Source organism: Onychostoma macrolepis, chromosome 10 (assembly GCF_012432095.1).
Source record: "Onychostoma macrolepis isolate SWU-2019 chromosome 10, ASM1243209v1, whole genome shotgun sequence".
Classification (NCBI taxonomy): Eukaryota; Metazoa; Chordata; class Actinopteri; order Cypriniformes; family Cyprinidae; genus Onychostoma; species Onychostoma macrolepis.
The window spans coordinates 12,668,334-12,690,519 of NC_081164.1; the positions used below are offsets into that span (position 1 = coordinate 12,668,334).

At 37.7% G+C, this 22,186-nt stretch overlaps 1 protein-coding gene across 1 annotated transcript in view; it reads right to left on the reverse strand.

The window, feature by feature from the left end:
- gbe1a (glucan (1,4-alpha-), branching enzyme 1a) overlaps positions 1-22,186 on the reverse strand; it is a 154,599-nt gene that overhangs the window by 27,059 nt on the left and 105,354 nt on the right. Inside the window, exons 13-14 of the mRNA XM_058790245.1 lie at positions 9,130-9,314; positions 5,292-5,422 (exon numbers count right to left, since the gene is read on the reverse strand). Of these exons, the coding sequence (XP_058646228.1) occupies positions 5,292-5,422; positions 9,130-9,314 (316 nt within the window). The remainder of the gene's footprint in view (positions 1-5,291; positions 5,423-9,129; positions 9,315-22,186) is intronic.

The following is a 22,186-nucleotide window of genomic DNA, read 5'->3' on the forward strand; positions in this document are numbered from 1 at the left end:
TAGCTCTGTGCCTTGCAGAGGTGTTTATTGCTTGACAGTGGGGCATTTATAATTGAGTTTGAAAGTTTTCTGGAAGGTGAAGGCAAGGCTGATTTGGCAAGTTGACAAAATCTGTACTGAAAAACTATATATATATATATATATATATATATATATATATATATATATATATATATATATATATATACTGGCTAAGATCTGACAAGACAAAAATACTGATTAAGACTTTGGAATAGTAAGGATTTTTGAAATTAATTATTATTATTATTATTTTTTTTTGTATTAAGTATCCTATGCTCACCAAGGCTGGATTAATTTAATAATAATAAAAAACAATAATAATAATGATACAAAATATTTGACATTTTAATAGTATTTAGTTTGTCTTTTACTATACTTTTTGCTATATATGTATATAAAATAGTTAGTTTGTCCTTACTTAAAACTTGGCTTAAATTTAATAAATTAGAAGCTTATAAATTTTGCCGTGAATCATAATGACCGTGATTTTAACAGTAAAAAACTGTGAAAATGCTACAGTAAAAACCTGTTAAATGGTTAACGGTAAGTTCCCCTAATATATACGGTGAAAAACTGTAATAGACATTTCAGACAATTTTACGGTGAAATACCGTTTTTGGAAGTGAAAAAAGAATGTAAAATTTACAGGGAAAAACTGTAAATTGACGTTCCCAGAATTCCCTGCGTTGCATTTCAAATTTTGTTTGAATTTGATGTTTTTTCTTTGAAATAACTAGGTTTCTTCTTAGTTTTTTCTTATCAGTTATGTTTATTAGAGTTGTATGTTACATCTAATGTTGTTAAATGAATGTTTATTGCATATTTCAGTTTAATGGGGAAGGGGTAGTCGTGGCCTAATGGTTAGGAGTCGGGCTTGTAACCTGAAGGTTGTCGGCGCGAGAATCGAACCGGCATTGAAGGTGGGGATTGTGAATGAACAGCACTCTCTCCACCTTCGACTAAGGTGCCCTTGAGCAAGGCACCGAACCCCTAATTGCTCCCCGGGCGCTGGAGCAATGGCTGCCCACTGCTCCGGGTGTGTGTTCACTGTGTGTGTGTGCATTTGTTCACTACTCACTGCTGTGTGTGTGCACTTGGATGGGTTAAATGCAGAGCACCAATTTCGAGTATGGGTCACCATACTTGACAATACGTCACGACTTCATGAGTCTCACCATGATGGTGTTTAATGTTTGTGTGAATGACACCTTCTATATATGTTATTATTTAAAAGCTGCTTGTGATGGGCTTTGGTTCATCATGTGACTTTCTCATTACCTTCTGCATTTGGTGGTTATCAGTGTATTTCAAAGGTACAAAACAGATTACAGTACTTCAATAGGTTGGTATATTAACATTATATCAGTTAATAAGTTAAAACCGTAAAACCTAAAATGTTGCTACCATATTTTTTGCGGTAGAATTCTGGCAACCACAGCTGCCATTTTTTTACCGTAAATTTTACGAAATTTCTTTTACAGTGTATGTTCAATTACATAAATCTGAAACATTTTCTAGTTTTTAATAAAAGAAATACAGAAAAAAACAGACAACTGCTGTCCATTTTAATATAATTTAATTTAATTTAACATTTTAATTTATTCCTGTGATGGCAAAGCTGAATTTTCAGCATCATTACTCCAGTCTTCAGTGTTACATGATCCTTCAGAAATCAGTCTAATATGCTGATTTTTATAATAATCAATGTTTAACAGTTTTTGAAGCTTAATATTAATATGAAACCATACAAATTAACAGTAAAGACACTTTAAGTTGATCAAAAGTGACTGTAAATACATTTATGCGGTTACAAAGGTTTTCTATTTCAAACAAATACTGTTCTTACTGAACTTTCTATTTTTGAAAATACTGGAAAACATTAACAGTTTCCACAAAAATATTTGCAATCAAAGAAATAAATTTCATTGTAAAAAAATATATATAAAATTAGAAAACAGTTATTTTAATTTGTTATATCACATTATAGTATATTACTGTGAATGAACATTGTGAACTAATTCATAAATTTACAATGACACAAATACTGATTCATTTTATTTTTTACCTTGTTGAATAAAAAATCCTTGCAAAACATAAATATTGCACACTGAACAACTTGTTCAACTGATACAATTCCAAACTTTTCCATTTTGTAAAAAAAATCTAAGATTTCATCATGTACAAAATTGACAAAAGATATTGTCGTTACCTCTCTCACTTGGACTGACTCTCTTAGCATCAGCTGCAACCTTGTAATGCACACGTACTGTTTGTCTTTTTACTTATTTATCAAACCTTTGCCTGGCAAAGTGTGCCTCCTAAGCAATTGTTGACTATCACAGACGAGTAGTATCCCTGTTTGCTTCACTGAATGAAATATAAAGGTGGATAGAGGTACGGGGAAAGGTCTGGAGATATACTCCTACAGCACTTTATTGATCGCATTCTCTTTCCTCGAAGCGTGGAGACTGCAGAGAACCCCTAGCAGAAACTCAAGCCTCCCACAACATAGAGCTCAGTTCTTGGGGGCAAAATAAATAGATCCCACCCCATCTGAGGCAGGCTGCCCGGGTCTGTTTGCCACCACAATTTGCTGTTTTATTGATCTGAAGTATAGGTGCATCCATTTCGATGGGCTCACAAACAAGATTCCAAAGCTTCCAGTGACTCACGCACAAGCACAGACTCGTGACAAGACACAAACAAGAGCCTTGAAAATGAATGAAGACTACAATTAAACTAATTATGCAGATTTATGCAGTAACGTGGGGTCCATAAGTCTGAGACCAAAAGTGAAAATGCATTTGTGTTGCGTTTTCATTATGTTTTATATTGTCAGCAACATAATAACTTGAGTGAAAAGATGAACTTCTAAATGTATAAGAATTTCACAATATATAATATTTAATAACAAAATATTTGATTTGGACCATATTTCCATTAACCCTTTCGCACGTGAGTTTAAAATAATCTAGCTGAGCCCCCGGCGTGAGTTTTTTTAGGCGACCGTTATTTTAGAACTTATAGCCTTATTGTTTCCATGGCGACGCGTCATGCTTGTCATGTGACACTCCGCAGCCACGATAGCGCTGGACGACACATGGATTGCTTTTATTTCGTTTTTCCTTTTTTTATTATTAATATTCACAAACATACTCGCTATATTACGAAATATCTGATATTCCGATTCTGAAATATGTGCAAGTAAATGTATTTGGTTGTTTAAACACTTTTATAATGACCGTGTTAGTTGATCTATACCGGGAGATGGGCGCCGCCATGTTTGTTCGCGCTGGATCCGAGCTGTGGGATTTACACCACGTAAATTCATCCTCTCCTCCCGAAACACGTTAAAGTCTCCAGTAAACTGGGAGAAGAGCAGAGTAAACTTTATTGTTACCTACACTATGTGTATATGATATCAATAAAACATGTCGTCAGATTATATTTGTAAGGATCATTATTGCTGCTTCCATAGACATCAGCGCATATTTTACAAACTATAAATGTGTGGTTTTGCTAGTACTTATGTGTATTTAAATGTCTGAAATCTAAAATAAGCATTATATGGTTGAAAACACTGAATAAGTGATAATATGACAAGCGCTCGCGCGTCTGATCTGGCTCCGCGCCAGAAAGCAGATTTGAATTCAGCAGTTGATGACGTGACGCACTGAACGTTCTAATCACACCGGTGTGATCGTACGCTCCAGGGACCAGCCAAGACTGATCACACCGGTGTGATCGTACGCGTTAAAGGGTTAATAATAATAATAACAATAATTGTTGTTGTTAGTATTAGTATTAAAGTGAAATGGGGATAAACTTATAAACTAAAAATGTAAAACAATATTCTATATGCATAATAACATAATTATTAAAATAAAATAATAATAATTATTATTAAAGTAAAATGGGGATAAACCTACATACAACTAAGCCAAATACTATTTAAAAATGTAAAACAATATTCTATATAATAGTTAGAAGCATAATAAAAATTGTTATCATTACTGGCGTTATTATTATTGAATATTTTGTATAATAATAATAATAATAATAATAATAATAATAAAACAACAACAACAACAACAATATAAAATATTGTTCACTGACTGTATTTGACTTAGTATTTGGTTTGTCTCCCATTTGCTTTAATTATCAATATTAATAGAAGTAGTAGTATGTGTATTTTTAACATAATAACAATAATAATCATACAAAATATTGTTTTACATTTGAAATAGAATTTGGATTAGTATTTGGTTTGTCCGTCTGTTACTTTGATTATTATTTGTATTTTATATATATATATATAATATCAATATCATATCATAAAATATGATGTTTTTATAATGAGAAACTTCTTTCTTTTACAAGTTCCTTAAAACGTAATGTTTACATTTAATACATTTTATTTTGAACCCCATATTTTTAATCTCCACTCTATGTTCAAATACATAAATCTGAAACATTTTTTAGAGTTCTTTGGAAGTTTCAACAATCCCTCTGCCTTTAATTGACCTGATTTCTGGCTTAAGGTAATGCTGTCTTCCGCTATATGCCAAAAGCTCTTTCAATCAAAAACAACAACGGCACTGGTTTCATCTTTGTGGATTTTAACCGGGCTAAGGCCTTCACTTTTGGTGAGTGAGGGTATTTGTGTGCGCAAATATATGCGAGTGGGTGATGTTTGATGAGCCGTAGTTTCTCTCGTCGTAGGGTGTCTCGTTCTCTTCTCCTAATTGGAGTCTCCATACAAACACAAACTCCCATTGGTGCAACCCGAATGCCCCAACACAGCATCACATGCGCACACCCACGCACAAACACGCACATACAAAGCCACGAACAGCTCGTTTTGTGTGATGACAGTCACCTCTAGCATCTCTGCAGCCAATTAAATGTGTTTTCAAGACTTGTCAGATCGTTTTCCCCTCCCCCTTCCTCCCAAGTGTACAAGCTCATCTTTACACATCAATGGGAATGTGTCACAACCAATGGCAGGCCGGCCTCTAAAGAGCCATGAAGGGTTGAAGGACACACACGAAATTGCAAAACATTGTAAATACACACTCAGTCTCATCAAGCGTGTATTATATGTGGATAATGCATTTATAATAAGTGACCTAACCTCTCTCCCACATACTGTATATTTCACAGCTCATATGCACACACATACACATATATCATCTCACTCCCACACATATATAAACACTCTCCATTACTATAATGTGCTAGTCTTCTGGAGATCTCTGGTGAAAGGATACTTCCCAGCATGCTCCACTGCCACCCTGTAGTCGATGTAGCTGTTGCAGGGATGGAAGTTGAATATGAACAGCAGGTTTGAGCGTTCAAACACGATCACTTTGTCAGCTTGATTCAAAGTCGTGACTGCTGCCTGTTAGAAACAAATCAAGATGCAAATGATGCAAATGATTGTCAAACATGAATAAACTCAGAGAAAGCTGATATTGTTCAGATGTAGCTCACAGTTCATGAGTTCTCAGATGTTTTTTTTTTCTAAAATGTCTTAGGAGAAATAAAAACGTGAACAAATTAAACAATTGTTGATGTGAACAAGTCTGTTTTGCTGCCCTTACTTGGTTTGATTTTTGGGTTTTTTAGATGGTTAAGCTAGGCTAGGAGACTGACAGATTGCTCAAATCTTCTTGGCCAGGTTTGGTGGACCAGCTAAAACTAAAACCAGTGAAACAGCTTAGTCTGGTCTATGTTCAAAAGAGTATAAAGCTGTGCAAAACAAAACAAAACAAACGTTTTGATACAAAGAAGTGACAGAAACGTGCTGTTTCATGTAGAAACATTTAAAAACAAACAAACAAATAAATCCTACTACTACTACTACTACATATAAGAATAAGAATAACAAAATAAAACAAAAAATAAAATAATACATGTTTTGATACAAAGAATAACTTCTACTTGACAGAAGTGGCAGAAACGTGTTGCCGTTTCATGTAGGAACATTTTAAAAAACAAATAAATAAATAAATGATCCAATCAATCAGTCAGTCAGTCAGCCAGCCAATCAGTCAGTCAGTCAGTCAGTCAGCCAATCAGTCAGTCAGTCAGCCAGCCAATCAGTCAGTCAGTCAGTCAGTCAGTCAGCCAGCCAATCAGTCAGTCAGTCAGCCAATCAGTCAGTCAGCCAGCCAATCAGTCAGTCAGTCAGTCAGTCAGTCAGTCAGTCAGCCAGCCAATCAGTCAGTCAGTCAGTCAGTCAGCCAGCCAGTCAGCCAGCCAGCCAATCAGTCAGTCAGTCAGTCAGTCAGCCAGCCAGCCAATCAGTCAGTCAGTCAGTCAGCCAGCCAGCCAATCAGTCAGTCAGCCAGCCAGCCAATCAGTCAGTCAGTCAGTCAGCCAGCCAATCAGTCAGACAGACAGCCAATCAGTCAGTCAGTCAGTCAGCCAGCCAGTCAGCCAGCCAATCAGTCAGTCAGTCAGTCAGCCAGCCAATCAGTCAGTCAGTCAGTCAGCCAGCCAGTCAGCCAGCCAATCAGTCAGTCAGTCAGTCAGCCAGCCAATCAGTCAGTCAGTCAGTCAGCCAGCCAATCAGTCAGTCAGTCAGTCAGTCAGTCAGCCAGCCAGCCAATCAGTCAGACAGACAGCCAATCAGTCAGTCAGTCAGTCAGCCAGCCAGTCAGCCAGCCAATCAGTCAGTCAGTCAGTCAGCCAGCCAATCAGTCAGTCAGTCAGTCAGTCAGTCAGTCAGCCAGCCAATCAGTCAGTCAGTCAGTCAGTCAGTCAGTCAGCCAGCCAATCAGTCAGTCAGCCAGTCAGCCAGCCAGCCAATCAGTCAGTCAGTCAGTCAGTCAGCCAGTCAGCCAATCAGTCAGTCAGTCAGCCAGCCAGTCAGTCAGCCAGCCAGTCAGCCAGCCAGTCAGTCAGTCAGTCAGTCAGTCAGTCAGTCAGCCAGCCAATCAGTCAGTCAGTCAGTCAGCCAGCCAGCCAGTCAGTCAGTCAGTCAGTCAGTCAGCCAGCCAATCAGTCAGTCTCAGTCAGTCAGTCAGACAGCCAATCAGTCAGCCAGCCAATCAGTCAGTCAGTCAGTCAGTCAGCCAGCCAATCAGTCAGTCAGTCAGCCAGCCAATCAGTCAGTCAGTCAGTCAGTCAGTCAGTCAGTCAGTCAGTCAGCCAGCCAATCAGTCAGTCAGTCAGTCAGCCAGCCAGCCAATCAGTCAGTCAGTCAGTCAGTCAGTCAGTCAGTCAGCCAGCCAGTCAGCCAGCCAGCCAATCAGTCAGTCAGTCAGTCAGTCAGCCAGCCAGCCAATCAGTCAGTCAGCCAGCCAATCAGTCAGTCAGTCAGTCAGCCAGCCAGCCAATCAGTCAGTCAGCCAGCCAGCCAATCAGTCAGTCAGTCAGCCAGTCAGTCAGTCAGACAGCCAATCAGTCAGTCAGTCAGTCAGCCAGCCAGTCAGCCAGCCAATCAGTCAGTCAGTCAGTCAGCCAGCCAATCAGTCAGTCAGTCAGTCAGTCAGCCAGCCAGTCAGCCAGCCAATCAGTCAGTCAGTCAGTCAGTCAGCCAGCCAATCAGTCAGTCAGCCAGCCAATCAGTCAGTCAGTCAGTCAGCCAGCCAGCCAATCAGTCAGTCAGCCAGCCAGTCAGTCAGTCAGTCAGCCAGCCAATCAGTCAGACAGACAGCCAATCAGTCAGTCAGTCAGTCAGCCAGCCAGTCAGCCAGCCAATCAGTCAGTCAGTCAGTCAGTCAGTCAGTCAGCCAGCCAATCAGTCAGTCAGTCAGTCAGTCAGTCAGTCAGTCAGCCAGCCAATCAGTCAGTCAGTCAGCCAGCCAGTCAGCCAGCCAATCAGTCAGTCAGTCAGTCAGTCAGTCAGCCAGCCAATCAGTCAGTCAGCCAGTCAGCCAGCCAGCCAATCAGTCAGTCAGTCAGTCAGCCAGCCAGCCAATCAGTCAGTCAGTCAGTCAGCCAGTCAGCCAATCAGTCAGTCAGCCAGCCAGTCAGTCAGTCAGCCAGCCAGTCAGTCAGCCAGCCAGTCAGTCAGTCAGTCAGTCAGTCAGTCAGTCGGTCAGTCGGTCAGCCAGCCAGTCAGTCGGTCAGTCAGTCAGCCAATCAGTCAGTCAGTCAGTCAGCCAGCCAGTCAGTCAGTCAGTCAGCCAGCCAATCAGTCAGTCTCAGTCAGTCAGTCAGACAGCCAATCAGTCAGTCAGTCAGTCAGCCAGCCAGTCAGCCAGCCAGCCAATCAGTCAGTCAGTCAGTCAGTCAGCCAGCCAATCAGTCAGTCAGTCAGTCAGTCAGACAGCCAGCCAGTCAGCCAGCCAATCAGTCAGTCAGTCAGCCAGCCAGCCAGTCAGTCAGTCAGCCAGCCAATCAGTCAGTCAGTCAGTCAGTCAGTCAGTCAGACAGCCAATCAGTCAGTCAGTCAGTCAGTCAGCCAGCCAGCCAATCAGTATATTTCCAATAATAAATAAAATGAATGCAATAATATTAATATGACTAAATAAATAAATAAATAAATAAAACACCTTCTTGGACAGGTTGGGAGACCATCTTAAACCAACTAAAACAATTGAGCCAGCTGGTTTAAGATTTTCTTTTTTCTTTCTCAAAATAGTATAAAGCTATTTTTGAATGGAATAGCTTAGATCATTTTCTCTTGGAAGAATTCAATAATATATATTTTAATTCATATTGAGATTATTAACAATGTCAGACAGTGACATCCATCTCTGTGATTGTTAATTTAATATGAATCTCTGTCTTTAAATACATTATGAGTCTCTGATTGTGCTGATAAATATATTGTAGGCCTACATAAACTGTGGTTTGACAGGGTTTTATACAGTTTAATGTGGTTGTAATCTTATTTCTGCTGTCTTCAGTGCAAGGTGTGTGTGTGAAATGGACTTCCTGCTATGGAGAGTCATGCCTGGTTGGCGGTATTATGCAATTTCATTATCATATGGGCCTTGCATCTCACATCCCATTTATTATGGCAGATAAATAGCTCCCCACAGTTTAACAGATGGCAAGGACAGATCCAGCAAGGAGATTTACATGGGCTTTCTTCTGTAGGTGAAAGCCAGTATGAGATGTGCACGTTTAGGAATGTGTGTATGTTCATCTCACCTGACCGGCAGCCAGCCAGCCATATTTGTCTTCTGTAAGATTCATGTCACGGTCGAAAGCGTATAGTTGTTGGTATCGCAGATGCTCAATGTCCACAAGGTTGAACTGGCGACGGGCATAATAGTAGCTCTCGTTGTTTCCTTTCCTGGGAAAGTCAAGCCATTCCGGATGGCCGAACTCATTACCTGGAGAAAGAAAAGTTTGAAAAATTAAGATTGCAAAAGCTTTTATCACCAACAGGAAAACACACCCCAGAGCATTTTAAGATAATTTTGTGTCTTATGGAAATATTATAACGTACATCCCCTGCAGGTCCTTTTCTCATGAGATTTTCTTACACTGCACTGTTTTTAACTAAATAAGATTTATTTTTAATTTTACCAGCATTACAATATATGCTTGGCCAACAACAGGCAGAAAATCAGCCTTATCTAAAGATCTCCAAGGGAGGTTCAAATGTTTTTCTCTCTTTCATTCTTTCCTTTTCTCTAGGAATTTTAGTTTTGATACAAATAATATATTTGATATGAGTGACAGAAACTGTAGTCTTGTTGAAAGAAGTCTTGTTGGAGTTTATTTAACAATAAATTAATTTATTTAAATAAATTAAGTAATAACTATAAATAAATAAATAATAGTATTTAATACTCTAAGCTATGTAAATATTACTAGACATTACATATAAATAAATGAATAAATAAATAAATAAATAAATAGTATTCAACACTTTAAGCTATGTAAACACTACTACACATTGTATATAACATTATAAATAAATTAGTGCTGTCAATCGATTAAAAAACAACAACTAATTAATTAAACTATTTTTTTCTGAAATTAATCGTGATTAATCCCACCTAACATTAAAGTTTTTAAATATACTTTTATATTGCAATAATTTCACATTCAATCTTCAAATTAATGTACAAACAACATATTTTTAATATTTGTTTAATGGCATCTTTTTATGACTGGAGGCCAGTATCACTGATACCAATTAATACTGATTTCCTATAAAAAAAATTCCCCCTAATATTTAACCATTAAACATTACATTATAATTAAGAGCTATCAATTTTAACATTTATTAGACTTTAAAAATAACTTCTAATTTAAGTGAAATTAAAACAATCTTCACATAAACCCATTATAATAAATGTTATATTTAGCTAGGCTATCTCAGCAGAAATTGATCACTAAATACAGATAAATACTTACAGCTATATTAAAATGATTGATTTCTTTTTTTTTTTTTTATTCTTGATGAACAGACATTACAGCAGCTGGTTATTAGGTTGTTTTGGCTGAGATGTTTAAGAGATGTCGCTGCTGAACGTGACGTGGATCTGACACGCATCTATTTTCTCTCAACTCTCATCACCTTTTCTGACCCATTTCAGTCTCTACTAATGACGAGTTGAATCGGGTGTGTTAGATGAGGGAGGTCAGTAGCTGACATGCACGTAGTTTATTTTGCGCTTTGATAAGAATTGATACAGGCTATAGCGCGCCTGTTTCCACGCTTGTTTGACTCGCGCCTGCCGCTGAAGTGAAGCTGGAGTGCGTGTTGATGTGATCGTAAAGATGTTCTGCGACTGAATAAATGCACAAATGCAGTTATGAGTGGGGTGGCCAACCCTCGGCTCCGCCCCTGCGTTAAATAATTTTAACGCGTTAAACTGAAAAATTGAATCGCCTCCGTTAACGCGCTAAATTTGACAGTACTAAAAAAATACATAAATAATGCTTTAAATTATGTAAATTCTACTACTATAAATAATATATATTTATAGTAGTATATTTTTTTTTGATCCCCTGCTGATTTTGTACGTTTGCCCACTGACAAAGAAATGATCAGTCTATAATTTTAATGGTAGGTTTATTTGAACAGTGAGAGACAGAATAACAACAAAAAAAATCCAGAAAAACACATTAAAAAAAAAGTTATAAATTGATTTGCATTTTAATGAGTGAAATAAGTATTTGACCCATTCGCAAAACATGACTTAGTAATTGGTGGCAAAACTCTTGTTGGCAATCACAGAGGTCAGACGTTTCTTGTAGTTGGCAACCAGGTTTGCACACATCTCAGGAGGGACTTTGTCCCACAGATCCTCTCCAAGTCATTGAGCTTTCGAGGCTGACGTTTGGCAACTCGAACCTTCAGCTCCCTCCGCAGATTTTCTATGGGGTTAAGGTCTAGAGACTGGCTAGGCCACTCCAGAATGTATTGTGCTTCTTCTTGAGCCACTCCTTTGTTGCCTTGGCCGTGTGTTTTGGGTCATTGTCATGCTGGAATACCCATCCACGACCCATTATCAATGCCCTGGCTGGCTTCAATGCCCTGGCCCTGGCCCTGGCCCTGACGGTCCATCGTCCCTTTGATGCGGTGCAGTTGTCCTGTCCCCTTAGCAGAAAAACACCCCCAAAGCATAATGTTTCCACCTCCATGTTTGACGGTGGGAATGGTGTTCTCGGGGTCATAGGCAGCATTCCTCCTCCTCCAAACACGGCGAGTTGAGTGGATGCCAAAGAGCTCGATTTCGGTCTCATCTGACCACAACACTTTCACTGATTTTTGAATCATTCAGATGTTCATTGGCAAACTTCAGACGGGCCTGTATATGTGCTTTCTTGAGCAGGGGGACCTTGCGGGCGCTGCAGGATTTCAGTACTTCACGGCGTAGTGTGTTACCAATAGTTGTCTTGATGAATATGGTCCCAGCTGCCTTGAGATCATTGACAAGATCCTCCTGTGTAGTTCTGGGCCGATTCCTCACCGTTCTCATGATCATTGAAACTCCACGAGGTGAGATCTTGCATGGAGCCCCAGACCGAGGGAGATTGACAGTTATTTTGTGTTTCTTCCATTTGCAAATAATTGCACCAACTGTTGTCACCTTCTCACCAAGCTGCTTGCCGATGGTCTTGTAGCCCATTCCAGCCTTGTGTAGGTCTACAATCTTGTCCCTGACATCCTTGGACAGCTCTTTGGTCTTGGCTATGATGGAGAGTTTGGAATCCGATTGATTGATTGCTTCTGTGGACAGATTGTCTTTTATACAGGTAACAAACTGAGATTAGGAGCACTCCCTTTTAGCCTGACTACGTCAGACAAAGTTTGGTAAGGCGATAATTGTGGATGCGTAGATTTACTTCACATAATCTGCAAAAGTCGTTCACAGCCATCTTCACTCAGGTATTTCGCTCGATGGTTTTGTTTTCGCTGCATACCTGTGTTTACAGCGGAAGTTTGAGTCGGCGAATAACATACGTCATAACCAACTGTTATGTGATTGGTTTACGGGTACACCGATGATTTTAAACTTCAGACAAGCGCCCGCCCACGAGAAAGTAAATGCTTGTCAATTATGCCCTTCCAGACTCTGTCTACAAAGCAAAGTGAAGTAGCAGAGTTTGGTATTACCAGGCTAACTCCCTTTAAGAGAGTGCTCCTAATCTCAGCTCCTTACCTGGATAAAAGTCACCTGGGAGCCAGAAATCTTGCTGATTGATATGAGATCAAATACTTATTTCACTCATTAAAATGCAAATCAATTTATAACTTTTTTGAAATGCGTTTTTGTGGATTTTCTGTTGTTGTTCTTTCTCTCACTTAAAATAAACCTACCATTAAAATTATAGACAGATCATTTCTTTGTCAGTGGGCAAATGTACAAAATTAGCAGGGGATCAAACTATTTTTTCTATATATATACACACACACACACACACACACACACACACAGTGGGTAAAATATGTAGCAAATTAGCTTAAAAGGGAATTGTATATAAATAATTACAATTAATTATGATTAATTACAATTATTTATATTGGCTGACAGTGATAACTGTAGCAGAATTAAATTGCCATCAGCTGATCTGGTCGTCCAGCGACCATTCAGTGTAAGTTCATATCAACTCTAAGAAAGGATATTTTCGTGGCCACAGAAAATACTTTCTTAAGTATTAATGCATTAGAGCATGTAGCGAGGGTCAAAATCGTAAAGGGACATTAATTTGCAAGGCAGAACCAGAAACTCATGTAATTTGTGCACACAACTTTTATTAACTAAACGCTAACACACATAACTAATCTAGACAAACATACATACACTCACGCGTATATACAAAAGGGGAGCTAAAGTGGATGAATGAAGCCATTAGAGAAAACAGAATGCAGTTATGGAAAGAGTCAGTTAACCACCTGAGTTAAACCATCAGCACCGTTTATAACGGGGTCTATAACTTATACTAAATCTCTGTTTAGTTTAGTTAGATGTACCATACATGCACTTCCACGGCTGTTGACGTGTGTCTGGAATGCAGTCTCGGATGAAAAATCTTGATGGTTTCAAGGTTTTGGACTCGCAATCACGTTCTTCCGGGTTGAAGAGCGATGAATTCCAAAGAGGTTATTCTGGTTCTGAGGTCCGCGGAGCTTTGGTTGAATGGAAAGTCAAGGCCGCAAGGCCTGGCGCAAAACTTAGTTTCAGAAGAGTTCTAGCTCACATCCTTCTAGGATCTAACAGAACCGCAAAACTAAGATATGTTGGAGCCCACCGGGCACGCCAGTACCGGCTCAGGCTCTCCACATGGGCAGCAGTCCGGAGATTTGGCAGTAGAGTTTTTGCAGAAGAGCGCAGGTGGAACTGTGCGTGAGCCCTTTAAGGTGAGAAAAGTCACGCCTCTCAGGATGGGCTTGACCAATGAGAAAGGCTGAATTTCCAAGCGGGAGTTTGGAAATACTGGGGGGGGTTTATGACTCTTTGTCTGAGAGCATGTTAATTTGCAAAGGGGTTGGATTAATAGTTGTTATACAAACCATTAAAGATTCTTAGGACATTAATATGTTGCATAGGTATCAACATGTAATATTCACTCTCACTTAGATCATCCGAAGACGAATTGATAGAGACCAAACATGTTACAGTTAGGGTGATATTAACTAGTGATCTATTACAAGCATGCATAAAACGGTATACAATACACAAAAACATATACAAGAACAGTAATAATATACACAATGACCTAATGATATGTGTGCTCATTCAAAGAAAGGTTTTTCTATGAATTAATTAGAGAAGAGTCCATTTTATGGCATAATGTCTTTTTCCTAAAGGGGATATGAAGTGAGTGTTGCTCGGCCATTTGCATTCCTTTGAGCAATAAAGTTAGTGTTATCTGATGGGTTGCCATGGGTCCAGGGCGGGCCTGAAGTCCTTGACAGTCCTACTGGCACCGGGTATGTGTATTGGCTGAGGGGTCTGTGACCATTTGTTAATCTAATAACTAATTGATTTGTTAAATCAAATCAAAGAGTGTGATTGGTCCAAATGCTACAAATAAGTATTAAACACATCACCATTTTTCTCAGTAAATATATTTCTAAAGGTGCTGTTGACTTGAAAATTTCACCAGATGTCGGTAATAACTAAAGTAATCCGTACATACAAAGAAAACAAAACAAAACATTTCAGAAATTAAGATATTTGTAATAAAATGGAATGACACAGAGAAAAAGTGTTGAACTACTGAAATTTATTTAATATTTTGTACAAAAGCCTTTGTTGGTAATAACAGCTTCAAGACGCATCCTGTATGGAGAAACTAGTTGTATGCATTGCTCAGGTGTGATTTTGGTCCATTCTTCCACAGAGTCTTCAAATCTCGAAGGTTCTGTGGGCCTCTTCTATGAACTCTGATCTTTAGTTCTTATATTCTATTGGATTCAAGTCAGGTGATTGGCTGGGCCATTCTAACAGCTTTATTTCTTTCTCTGAAATCAATTGCGAGTTTCCTTGGCTGTGTTTGGGATCATTGTCTTGCTGAAATGTCCACCCTTGTTTCATCTTCATCATCCTGGTACTGTAGGTGTTGGGACTGAACCAGCTAATATTAATTTCCACTGACTAGGGGCAGGATTGCTTTCTAATTACTGATAGATTTCAGCTGGTGTCTTGGCTTTCCATGCCTTTTTGCACCTCCCTTTCTTCATGTGTTCAATACTTTTCCCCTGTCTCATTCCATTTTATTACACATAACTTAATTTCTGAACTTGTTTTATTTTCTTTGTATGTACGGATTACTTTGGTTATTACCGACATCTGGTGAAAATTTCAAGTCAACAGCACCTTTAGAAATATATTTACTGAGAAAAATGGTGACAATTATATAAAGTACAAGTAATAATAATAAATAATAATACTAATAGTAAAAGTAAGGGTTAAAGTAATTTTATTTTCAACAAAATAAATATTTTCTTTTTGATGAACAGCCACAACTTTCTTCTCTTCCTGATCCAAACAACATTACTGTCTCATTTAAATCATCTAGCTAATTTTATACTAAGGAGTCCTTTCATAGACATTCACTGATTAAAAAGAAATGAAAAAGAGCAGCAGCAGAAAAGGATATTGAGACAGTGAAGGATCCATGGCAGAAAGAAGAAATAAAAAGAGAGAAAGAAAGAGGGAGAGTATCAGAGCGATCAAATCCCTCAGCTTCCACTTGAACTTTACTTAATGTGCACTGGGACCTTCTGTGGCAAATAATTCTGATAGAGTCATATCATGTGTCAACCGGAGAGAGACACAGCAGTGGCGGACGCTCGCACAAAGAACCGTGGCAGCTCAGACTCCATAATTAAACGAAGAGAGTGAAGAAGACGAGACACTTTGTCTCTCTTACTGCCCCTGTCGCCTCCGTCATGCGCCTTATCCTGCCGCCCCATGCACTGAATACAGACACAACGATAAGGGACGTCCACTGCTCTCCACCTGCACATATATTAAGATAATCTTAAATTATTCGATGCTTGCACTGACGCTGTACTCTTGAAAGTTATGGGAAAGCACTGAAAAGAGCAGTTTAAGCACAACACATCCGCTGTTTTCGGCAGGATGGTTCTCCTGAGCGAAAGTTTAGCTTGAGTGAATTGCGATGCTCCATAGATTCACTGCCTGTGCAAAATCTTGCAGTTGTATGCATGAGTCTTTTTGAGAGATATATAAAGCTCACTTCATTACACCAGTTGATTGACAGGTAACAGGGATCGAACTGTATCTTTCACAGGTTAGATCAATATGGGAGCTATAGCTTGGCAGCATATGGGGAGATGGATTTTATCAAGGCCAGAAGGACTGCTGCTGTCCAGGTGCAGGTTAACAGCTACATTTTCTTTTTTCTTACAGCTGGTAGCAGATGCTACAATCTATAGATTGAAAAGTTACAGAAGCAAAAGTGGAACTGTACATTTTCTGAAGAAGACGCCCATGCAAAAATCAACCATGCAGCAGTAAGGTTTTGTGGGACGTTGCCAGGTGTTCTGACTATTTTGAAACGTATTGCTATGTGGTTGCCAAGTAGTTTGAAGAACTAAACTGAGAATGTCTTTTCAATTCCAGTTTCAATTGAGGTGACAAACAGGATGAAGAATTGCAATACGAATTAAAATTTAAATTCATATTGCTCATTTTTAACTTAAAGCAAAGACAATCAGTACAAACATTGAATGCTGGAAAATTTGAAACTGCCTTGATAGTTTTGGAAAGGTTTAAAATCCATTATAGGTTTGAAGGTTTATACACTACCGATCAAATGTTTGGGGTTGGCATGATATTTTTTATGTTTTTCATGTCTCTTATGCTCACCAAGGCAATATTTATATTTACAAAAAATAAAATAAAAACAGCAATATTGTGTATAATTTTAAATATATATTTTTTCGATTTTAATATATTTTAAAATGTAATTTATTCCTGTGACTGAATTTTCAGCAGACATTATTTTAGTCTTCAGTGTCATGATTCTTCCAAAAATGATTAATATGTTGATTTGCAGCTCAAGAAACATTTCTTATTATTAAAATTCTTTGAAAATGGCTGGTTAATATATATATTATATATATATATTTTTTTTTTTTGTGGAAAATGTATTATAATTTTCATTTTAGGATTATTTGATGAATAGAAAAATTAATTTGAAAATTAACTGTAAAAAAATTACAGCATTTATCTGAAATAGAATTTTGTAACAATGTAAATGAGTATGAATTTCTTAATAGATAGATAAATAGACAGAGATAGATAGATAGATAGATAGATAGATAGATAGATAGATAGATAGGTAGACAGATGGATAATGGCGATTAATCGCATCCAAAATAAAAGTTTTTATTTACATAATATATCTGTGTACTGTGTATATTTATTATGTTTATATAAATACACACACATACAATATCTATTTTGAAAATTATTAGCATGTATTTACATGTATATATTTATATTCACATTATTTATATTATATATTAATATATTTAATATATAAACATAACATTTTTCTTAAATATATACATGCATGGGTGAGTATATATATATATATATATATATATATATATATATATATATATATATAATAAACACACACATATACTATGTAAACAAAATTTTTATTTTGGATGCGATTAATCGCGATTAATCGTTTGACAGCACTAATAGATAGATAGATGATATACAGCAACAAATTACTCTTTTTGGCTGTTTAGGTGAAAATCATTTAGTCCGACCATTGTGAAAGGTATTAGCATTTCCTTAAGAATTCAAACAAATTCAGGTATTATTCATGTTTATAGAACAAATGGTCCAAGAAGTCTAAGTCAAAGTCCTGTAAGTATGAGCAGTAGTGTTTACCTTAACAAGCACCACAAATATGCTAATTTTACCCCTTTACAAAATGCTGATGCATATAAAAAGTCACATTTTGCATTTGTTTGTGTGAGTCACAAGAGTGCATTAAGACAACAAAACAGCATGATCAAAAGCTTCGGGCCACAACTATGCGGTTTCCCAGTGAGAGACCTTCTGAATAGGACAGAGTCAGATTTGTCAATTAGTGTAAGCATAATATTTTCATTTTTGATTAGGCAGTCCACACTCAAGTAACCACACAGAGAGCATGCATGGCACACACACACACACTTCCCTTTTAAGATTTCACTAAGCCCATAATCTGATCTGACGTGCAGTGATGTTTGAAGTCAAGTTTCTCTTTGGTTACTATAGCGTGAGGCCAAAGATCCTGGTGAGCAGCAATGGGATTTAAATAGTTTGCATGAAAAGCCCTCCAAATGAACCCATAAATAAGAAATGGACTTCTTTTTAGCTCTCCATCTCTTTCATGTGTAACAAGCTGCAAGGTGGAGATTAGATGGTCTTTGAGTTCAGTGTCAATTTGAAGTCAAAGAAAGAAGCTCTTGCCTTCACTGTTAGAGATAATGTGACTTGCATGCGGCCTGTAGAGCCGAGACTAACAGATGAGACTAACGGAGGCTCAATCTGGATTATGGCCAGAGAATTAGAAAAAAACAAAAAACAGACAAATAGTGTTCAAACAGTACAACGTGCTTTTTGATAGTGATGTGCATTTTCAATGCATATTAGGTGAGGAATATTAAAAGTATGCGATGATAAATGAAGTGTGACTTGATGAGAAATTACATTTTCAGCTGTAATTAACCTCATTCAAAGCTACCTGTTATATTTTGAATTACCTTACCAAACAACAGGTAATTAATTGTACGCTTCCATCTTCCTCCACACATCTAATTGGCTCTGTAGGATACTATGATCAGTCAAGTGTATCTGGAAACCAAATTCAGATGAATATAAAAGCATTTAAATTTTATTTATTCCAAAAAGTGTCACACCAATTTCTAACTCTGAGGATTTTTGAAAATGTTAATGTCTTAAAGGGGTTGTTTACAAGGAGGGAATGAATGCAGGTTTCTTTCATTGCATCATCACAGCAGAAGAATGTCAACCATAGTTATGCGGTTTAGTTTATGCCACATCCTATTTCAAGAGAGTTCTCTCTGGGTCACTTCTGCTGGATTTTTCTGGCAATTTTATCGTCTACCAGGCAAAAATTTTATGTTTAGTTAGAAATGTCATAGCAAAATAAAAATAATAATAATTTGAGGTACGACTTGGGACAAATTATGAACTGAAGTCCAAATCTCTAAGCAATAATAAAAGCGTTTGCCTTGGCAAGCACCACTGAATATGCTAATTTCATACCTTATACAAAAATATGCTTATATGTACAAAAAGTTACTTTTTGCATTGTGTTTGTGACAGTCACAAGAGGTGCATTCAGACAACAAAACATTAAGATCGAGACTCTTTTGCATCACAAAGGCCACGACCTTGCGGCTTCTCTGCTGGTTAAGTCTTCTGCCAAAATAACACTCCAAACTTCTGTCTTAATAACCAGGAGCCAACTCTACTGGATGCTTTTAAACATAGTCTGTGTGTCTGGATGCTTTTGTTTAGTGTGCAATTTCGCCTGCTGTCTGCCTCTTCCTGTCTTAATTAGGGGGGAGTAGGAGTCTGTTTAATGGGAGGAATAACTCCATTTCTATTCCAGTAGGAGCAAACATATGCCTTTACTTCACCACAAATCTAATAACACACACATACACCAGCCCCAAAACGTATTTTGCTACTTAAGCCACCCTTAAAAAGCACAAATGTCATTGCAGTAGATAAAATAAAACACAAGTGGCATTTATGTAAGGAACAATTGCAAAGCACACTTCTCAAGAAAAATATTTCACGCTCTTTGAACACATTCTGGTCAACAGCTAATGTCCAGTTCAGGATCATCTTCAAGTTTATGAGTAATGCAGCTGGGTCATTCCATGTCAACTCAGTCAGAGGTCTCCGACATTCCTCTATAGAAACAAAATCATTTGTATGCAAAGTGACCCACATTTAGTTAATCAACAAATTGGTCAAATTCAGCAATCTGCACATGGAACTAAACTGAAATCCCCATATTTCTGGGACTGAAGCATATGGCCTTATAAATGAATACTCCATAAGAAAACTTTAAGAACCAAATTCTAAAAGAATACTGTGATATCTTTAATATTTCTTGAGCAAACCTTGGAAGAAAATTATTTTGGCACTCAGATAGGTATGTCCTATGCAAATGTTTTGATAGAGGGAAAGATACCTTTCAAATGTCATTTTCTGTCAAAATGATTCACATTTGGTTTTTGACCACTGAAAATGTGTACAGTTTAACAATTAACTCTCAGAGTCATATTGAGAGCATCTCTGAAACTGAACCAAATAGGGCCATAAAAATGAAAAGAAAAGTTTGTTAAGAACCGGTATCTAAAAGGATATTAAGATACCTTTAATACTTCTCAAGTGACATAATGAAATAATGTTGTAGCCATCTTCCTTCCTATCATTTTTTTTTCTTTCTCCCAGTAATTTGGCTCCAAATCTCAACTGAAAATTGTCATTTTGACTTCCCTCGACAAAATAGTGAATTAATCCGTAAAGCATCCATGACATGGCTTTTAGCCCTATTTATGTTTGTCTTACTTCAGAAAAAATGTCAACAAAATAAAATCGAACTCTATGTTCCAACTGCAAAAGTACTTCCTAGTGACCCAGCAGGAAAAGAACGTAATGTTCGTAAAACAAATGGACAACTGCTAGAGCAGTCAGACTAACAAGAGATATACAAGAACAAAGCAGAAACAAACAGCAGAGGGGAATGGCATGTTCTGTTCCCTGTTTCCGAATTCTCACCCTTCCCTCTTCCATTGAAAAATACTGAAGAGGTACTTAAAACAGAGAGTAAATGAATACAGGCCAACACTTCCCGCCCACAAACGAAACTCTTTCGCTGCGTGAAGAAAATGGCACCCCTTTCAAATTCAATTAAAGCCTCTTCAGGCACATTGCCTTCCTGTGTGCTTCTCAGGCCTTGTCTGGCAGCCTCCGCGCTGTCAGGCTAATGCTTCTCTGATCTCCCGCTGAAATTTCTATTAATCAGGACTGGTGTTTTCCTGCTTCCACTTCCACATACTCCAGTGACAGACTGATTTGTTCTTGTTTTTATTTAACCTCCTTTTTACTTGAAACTTTCATTCTTTTTCTTCTTATTTCTCCCACGCTAACCCCGAATCCTTGGATGTGTGCAGATAACAGGTTTAAATTTGTGGATTATTTGCTCTGCTGGCATGTTGGGAAAAAGAAAGAGACGTTTAAGATTCATGTAGTGTTTTGTACTCTATCACCTAAAAACATACTTTATATCTAATGGTTATATTTAATGATAAATTACATGTAGATAATATAAACCTGAATATCAAAAATTACTGTTTAAAACGTACACTGAAAAATAATCAATCAATCAATCAATCAATCAATCAATCAATCTACAACCTGAATTCCGGAAATGTTGGGACATTTTTTAAATTTGAATAAAATGAAAACTAAAAGACTTTCAAATCACATGAGCCAATATTTTATTCACAATAGAACATAGATAACATACATTTTTAAACTGAGAAATTTTACAATTTTATGCACAAAATGAGCTAATTTCAAATTTGATGCCTGCTACAGGTCTCAAAATAGTTGGGACGGGGGCATGTTTACCATGGTGTAGCATCTCCTCTTCTTTTCAAAACAGTTTGAAGACGTCTGGGCATCGAGGTTATGAGTTTCTGGAGTGTTGGTGTTGGAATTTGGTTCCATTCTTGCCTGATATTGGTTTCCACCTGCTGAAGAGTTCGTGGTCATCTTTGACGTATTTTTCGATTAATGATGCGCCAAATGTTCTCTATAGGTGAAAGATCTGGACTGCAGGCAGGCCAATTCAGCACCCGGACTTTTCTACTACGAAGCCATGCTGTTGTAATAGCTGCAGTATGTGGATTTGCATTGTCCTGCTGAAATACACATCGTCTGGAGGGGAGCATATGTTGCTCTAAAATCTTTATATACCTTTCAGCATTCATAGTGCCTTCCAAAATATGCAAGCTGCCCATACTGTATGCACTTATGCACCCCCATACCATCAGAGATGCTGGCTTTTGAACTAAACGCTGATGACACGCTGGAAGGTCTCCCTCCTCTTTAGCCCGGAGGACACGGCGTCCGTGATTTCCAACAAGAATGTCAAATTTGGACTCGTCTGACCATAGAACACTTTTCCACTTTGAAATAGTCCATTTTAAATGAGCCTTGGC